General features: G+C 39.8%; 1 protein-coding gene across 8 annotated transcripts in view; it reads right to left on the bottom strand.

Moving 5' to 3' along the window:
• Nucleotides 1-1,193: 1,193 nt before the first annotated feature.
• The window catches only part of LOC141100498 (uncharacterized), a 300,902-nt gene continuing 294,932 nt past the window's right edge, over nucleotides 1,194-7,163 (bottom strand). For all 8 annotated transcript variants that reach the window (XM_073589049.1, XM_073589053.1, XM_073589052.1 and 5 more), the window contains one exon: nucleotides 1,194-2,199. In XM_073589049.1, coding sequence (XP_073445150.1) covers nucleotides 2,091-2,199 — 109 coding nt within the window. In that variant the 3' untranslated portion in view covers nucleotides 1,194-2,090. The remainder of the gene's footprint in view (nucleotides 2,200-7,163) is intronic.

Genomic DNA, 7,163 nt, shown 5'->3' with positions numbered 1-7,163 from the left:
GGCACTGTAGTTACGCCACTTACAAGCTTTCAGAAGGATACACAACAGTGATTCCAACACCTTGCCGATTACAGTCTACAACTACTGGGTTGGCTGTAGTGGATGAGGTGTCAGTCCCCGCTATACTAGTTCTACTGTATTGCAATTGATGCCACTTTGTTGGTGTCTGCCACTAACTTTTGTAAATGTGTAGACTCCTGGTTGGGTTGCCTGTATGAGGGTTGCCTGTAGCAGTAGGCCTCCAAGACCATCAGGTCTCCACTTCCTTGAAGTCAACTACTTGTGTTACTATCCTTAGATTTTTCTGACAATAGTAGCCAACGAAATTTATATGATATTTGTGCCACCTGAGTGTGGGTGAGTATGAAGGCAGGTTGGGCTATTGCAAGTGGTATCAGGGCACCCAGCACAGAAAGCCTACACCGATCCCTCACCCACTTTGTCTTACTGTGACGTTCAAGTGAAAGCTGTAAATGCTGTCCCAGACCCCGATACCTCATGCCTGGCTGATTGCTGTTGTGCCATGCTACAATTAGTACTGTAGGTGAATTGAGGCCACTTTCCCGGTGTCTGTCCCTCATTTGATGTGTTTTGGCAGTATTTGGGGCCATTATAAGGTGTTGTGCATGCGTTTGCTTTTGCCTCCCATTGACCTGAATGGCGTCCGGTTATGTTCGGCGAATATTCAATGAATTAATGGGTGAATATTGCAAATTCAGCGATCATAAATTGAACATTAAAATATACACTCATCACTATATGTGACTCAAACACTGCATTTTACACACACATATGTATACACACACAAAGCACACACATGTATACACCGAGCACATACATACATACACACACACACACAAACACATGTATACAAAGCAGATGCAGAGCACATAAATATAAATGTATACAAAGCACATGCATAGACATATACAGTATATATACACAGATAACATAAATATGTGTATACACAAAGCACATACATACAGACACCTCTCCATTACTAACCCCAGGGATTATGGCAGCTGTGATTTTTGAGCACTCAAGTCAAGCCTGTCTGAACATCTGACCTGCTCAATTTGAGTACCAAGCACATGAGCATTTTAGTGCTAGATCATCACCAATTGTGAGTAAAAAGTCTCAGAATACATTTTGAGACATATACTGTATACAAAGAGCACACAACACAACAAAGCTTTCTCATAAAATATTTTAATTAAGTTATTACACTGTTACTTGACAAGGTTGTACTAAAATTCGACTGGGCAATAACTTGGTCACAAGTATTATTAAGGACAGAGAAAAAGTACATGTCTATGGCTGCTGCATTATGGCCATGTGCTAAAGTTGTAATTGTTCTTTCTGGTGAATTTGCAGCAGAATCTCTGGACTGCTGTATCTCCTCCCTTCCCTCTCCATAGAACTTTAGGAGCACCAACTATCACCTCATATTTTAGTAATGGGAAAGTTTGAATCCACTGAATAAACATTTTACCAGTGAATTGAGATATTGAGAATGAAAGATCAGTCCAGGAGGAGAAAGAAGCAGGCTTCCCTGATAAAATGCATTAGGCTTTATTCACACATCAGTATTTTTGATGAGTATTTCATTAGAATTTGTATGCCAAAACCAAGAGTGTAGCCAAAACACAGAACAGGTGTCAATCTTTCAATTATAATTGTTCTCTGTAAATTCCACTCTTGGTTTTAGCATACAAAAACTGATGAAAATTACTGATCAAATACTGACGTGTGACTAAGTCCTTACCACATTTTCTTATTTTCACATTTACTATTGATTTATTCAAATAAAATTTAAAATAACGCTTACTCTTTAAGCTTGTTCTGTAATAAATAAGTTTAGATAATATTGATATTATTGATACTACATCAGGAACACACTGAATCGATTGATCAACTCTAATACTATGGAATTGCTTTGTGAATGGCATTTTAATACTTATGTAGAATACAAAGAAAACAAAAGTGTCTAAAATATTTAATTTTACTTCCATTAAAAAAAGTTGATGGCTGAGGGAAATCATGACGAGGTGGAAGCATAGTTTTTAGCGTATTCTGAAATCTCATCATCTCTATTGATTTTCGTTTAGAGGAACATGGGCTGCATTCATCTCTCCTTCTTTTTGAGCTATTGCTGCATTTCTCTGTGAAAATTTGGCTTTCCCAGTAGATTTTATCTTCCTAAAATGTCAAAAACAACATAAAAATTGTTAGTCTCACCTGATGAGATGGGTACGCGCATATGGACCAAGGACAGTGGCACAATAAGGACTGGGACAACAGGGTATGCTAGATTACAAGCAAGCAGAGCAGGACGCATTAGAAGCCGAAGAGCCAGAAATGCTGATTAGCACTGGAGAGCAGATTAAATTTAAACGGCAGGTCTGAACCAGGATGTCGATGAAGGTTCTACTGTAGAAACCAGTGTGGTTTTCAGAGTTTCACAGTGCAATGTGAACAGTCTCTAGATAGCAGTTTTGTAATACACAGCAGACAATGGGTTAAACAGCATGTATCAGCAGATACAGATTGCAGAAACTGCAGGAATTCAGAGATGATTATACCATAAAGTGAATAGTTTTTAAATAACTGTTTAGGGGAATTTTAGAAATGTGGTGGACATCACTTCTACAAAATATTTTATTTTTAGGGATGCTGATTCTATGGGAGGAACAAAAGGAGGTACTGTTGCTGTGTAGGGCACCATGGTAGCACTATTGCACTTTTCTTCTTCATCTGGCGTAGTGTAGATGTCAGGGAAAAATGGGGAGGGTGCTATAGATGTGAACAGCCACAGATGTTTGTGCCTGTTTGTTACAATCTGCAGAGATGAGTCATGTCTGGAATGAGTCATAGAGGTCTGCACCAGATGAAGAAGAAAAGCGAAGATGAATTACTTTAACCCCTTAGCGACAGAGCCAGTTTGCAGCTTAATGACCAGGCCAATTTTTACAATTCTGACCACTGTCCCTTTATGAGGTATAACTCTGGAACGCTTTAATGGATCCCGCTGATTCTAAGACTGTTTTTTCGTGACATATTGTACTTCATATTAGTGGTAAAATTTCTTCGATAAGTCTTGTGTTTATTTATGAAAAAAATGGAAATATGGCGAAAATTTTGAAAATTTTGCAATTTTAAAACTTTAAATTTTTATACCCTCAAATCAGAGAGATGTGTCACACAAATTTCTTAATAAATAACATTTTCCACATGTCTACTTTACATCAGCACAATTTTGGAAGCAACATTTTTTTTTGTTAGGAAGTTATAAGGGTTAAAAGTTGACCAGCGATTTCTCATTTTTACAACAAAATTTACAAAACCATTTTTTTTTAGGGACCACATCATATTTAAAGTCATTTTGAGGGGTGTACATGACAGAAAATACCCAAAAGTGGCACCATTCTAAACACTAGACCCCTCAAGGTGCTCAAAACCACATTCAAGAAGTTTATTAACCCTTTAAGTGCTTCACAGGAACTAAAGCAATGTGGAAGGAAAAAATTAATATTTAACTTTTTTTTGCAAAAAATTTACTTCAGAACCAATTTTTTTTATTTTCACAAGTGTTAAAAGAGAAAATCAACCACAAAATTTGTTGTACAATTTCTCCTGAATACGCTGATACCCTATATGTGGGGGTAAACCACTATTTCAGCACACGGCAGAGCTCGCAAGGGATGGAGCGCCGTTTGACTTTTTCAACGCAGAATTGGCTGGAATTGAGATCGGATGCCATGTTGCGTTCGGAGAGCCCTTAATGTGCCTAAACAGTGGAAACCTCCAACAAGTGACCCCATTTTGGAAACTAGACCCATTAAGGAACTTATCTAGATGTGTGGTGAGCACTTTGAACCCCCAAGGGCTTCACAGAAGTTTATAACGTAGAGCCGTGAAAATAAGAAATCTATTTTTTCCACAAAGATGATCTTTTCGCCCCCAAATTTTTATTTTTTACAAGGGTAACAGGAGAAATCATACCCGCACAGTTGTTATGCGATTTGTCCTGAGTACGCCGATACCCCATATGTGGGAGGGAACCACTGTTTGGGCGCATGGGAGAGCTCGGAAGGGAAGGAGTGCCATTTTGGAATGCAGACTTTGATGGAATGGTCTGCGGGCATCATGTTGCGCTTGCAGAGCCCCTGATGGGCCTAAACAGTGGAAACCCCCCACAAGTGACCCCATTTTGGAAACTAGACCCATTAAGGAACTTATCTAGATGTGTGGTGAGCACTTTGAACCTTCAAGTGCTTCACAGAAGTTTATAACGTAGAGCCGTGAAAACAAAAAATCCATTTTTTTCCACAAAAATGATCTTTTCGCCCCCAAATTTTTATTTTTACAAGGGTAACAGGAGAAATCATACCCGCACAGTTGTTATGCGATTTGTCCTGAGTACGCCGATACCCCATATGTGGGGGGGAACCACTGTTTGGGCGCATGGGAGAGCTCGGAAGGGAAGGAGTGCCATTTTGGAATGCAGACTTTGATGGAATGGTCTGCGGGCATCATGTTGCGCTTGCAGAGCCCCTGATGGGCCTAAACAGTGGAAACCCCCCACAAGTGACCCCATTTTGGAAATTAGACGCCCTACTGAACTTATCTAGATGTGTGGTGAGCACTTTGAACCCCCAAGCGCTTCACAAAAGTTTATAAACGCAGAGCCGTGAAAATAAAAAGTCTTTTTTTATTTCCACAAAAGTGATTTTTTAGACCCCAATTTTTAGACCCCCAAAGTTGGCAAATAGTGGAAACCCCTCAATTCTTGCTCCAATCCTAACCCAACACACCCCTAACCCTAATCCCAACCCTAACCCTAATCCCAACCCTAATCCCTAATCCTAATTCTAACCCTAATTCTAGTTCGCCCTAACCCTAATTCTAACCCTAGTCGTGACCTGAGCCCTAACCCTAGCCCTAGCACAACCCTAACCCTAGCCTAACCCTAGCCCTAACCCTAGCCCAACCCTAACCCTAGCCCAACCCTAACCCTAGCCCAACCCTAACCCTAACCCTAGCCCAACCCTAACCCTAGCCCTAACCCTACCCTAACCCTAACCCTAGCCCTACCCTAACCCTAACCCTAGCCCTAACCCTACCCCTAGCCCAACCCTAACCCTAACCCTAATGGAAAACTGAAAAAAAAATATTTTCTTTATTTCATTATATTGGCCTATATAAGGGAGTGATAAACGGGGGGGTTATGTACTATTTTTTTTATTTTGATCACTATGATCGTTTATCATAGTGATCAAAATAATGAATGGAATCTGCCAGCCGGAGCCGGCAGATTCCCGGCGGGCGCACTGCGCATGCGCCCGCCATTTTCAAGATGGCGGCGCCCATCGGAGGATGCCGGCGGGACGTGGGACCACCGGGAGGGGACGGAGGGCCACGGAGAGGTACCGGGGGGGGATCGGGGACCCTATTTCTCTCTCCTCTGATGTGCGATCACATCAGAGGAGAGAGAAATTAAATGTAAAATCGCGGCTTTTTTTTTTTTGCGGTTGCCGTTATAGGGTTAATAACGGCGATCGCAAAAGCGGGGGTCGGTAAAAACCGACCGATTCATGTTCTCTGGGGTCTCGGCTACCCCTGGCAGCCGAGACCCCGGAGAAAATCCGACACTGGGGGGTGCTATTCACTTAAATCACAGCGCCGTGAATTAACGGCGCTGTGGTTTTAGTACCCTTAATTACCGCCGTTAAAAGGCGTATCGGCGGTCGCTAAGGGGTTAATTGGAGATGTCATCAGTGAGCCTACTGAAATTATCTGTACACTTTCACTATACAGCTCTGGCAAAAATTAAGAGACCACTTTCAAATTTTCAGTTTGTCTGATTTTATAGGTATATTTTTGAGTAAAATTTAAATTGTTCTTTTAGTCTAAAACTTCTGACAACATGTCTCCGAATTTCCAAGCAATACATTTTGGGTTTTTTTTCTGACAAAGAAAAATGATCAAAATTAAAAAACAAACAAACAGTGCTTTCAGACCTCAAATAATGCTAAGAAAACAAGTTCACAATCATTTAGAAACAACAATACTAATGTTTTAACTCAGGAAGAGTTCAGAAATCAATATTTTGTGGAATAACCATGATTTTTAGAAACAGCTTCCATGCATCTTGGCATGCTTGCCACCAATCTTTCACACTGCTTCTGGCTCAAAAATTTAAGCAGTTCTTTATTTGATGGCTTGTGACTATCCATCATCCTCTTGATTACATTCCAGAGGTTTTCAATGGGGTTCAGGTCTGGAGAATGGGCTGCCCAAGACAGCGCTTTGATGTGATGGTCTCTTAATTTTTACCAGATCTGTGTACTATATAGTATCTAGAAAGCTCCGGTGTATACCGTAATTTGAGCGATGATCACTGAATCTCAAGTAATACAATGATCACTGGTGACAGTTACGCAGGAGCTCTGTAGATAGTGTATGTATGTATATTTTATATATATACTGTATATATATATATACACAGAGAGAGAGAGAGCGCATGCGCGCTCTGGCAAAAAATTAAGAGGCCACTGCAAAATTTTCAGTTTGACTGATTTTTCTCATTATATTATTATTATTTGTGGGTAAAATGTAAATTGCTCTTTTATTCTATAAACTACTGACAACATGTCTTCGAATTTCCAAGCACTAAATTTTATATTTATTTTCAGAAAATGAGAAATGGTCAAAAGAACAAAAAAATGCAGTGCTTGCAGACCTCAAATAATGCTAAGAAACTAAGTTCATAATCATTTAATAATACTAATGTTTCAAATCAGGAAGAGTTCAGAAATCAATATTTTGTGAAATAGCCATGATTTTTAACCCCTTTACCCCCAAGGGAAGTTTGCACGTTCATGACCAGACCAATTTTTACAATTCTGACCACATCAGCACAATTTTGGAACCAAATTTTTTTTGTTAGGAAGTTATAAGGGTTAAAAGTTGACCAGCGATTTCTCATTTTTGCAACACTATTTTATTTTTACGGATCACATCACATTTGAAGTCACTTTGAGGGGTCTATATGATTGAAAATACCCAAAAGTGACACCATTCTAAATACTGCACCCCTCAAGGTGCTCAAAACCACTTTCAAGAAGTTTATTAACCCTTCAGGTGCTTCAGAGGAATTTTTT

The sequence above is a fragment of the Dendrobates tinctorius genome, unplaced genomic scaffold, assembly GCF_039654945.1.
Source record: "Dendrobates tinctorius isolate UK_male_01 unplaced genomic scaffold, ASM3965494v1 ptg000105l, whole genome shotgun sequence".
NCBI classification, from domain to species: Eukaryota; Metazoa; Chordata; class Amphibia; order Anura; family Dendrobatidae; genus Dendrobates; species Dendrobates tinctorius.
Note: the sequence above shows the minus strand (reverse complement) of the source record. Positions and strands in the feature narration are given on the sequence as shown.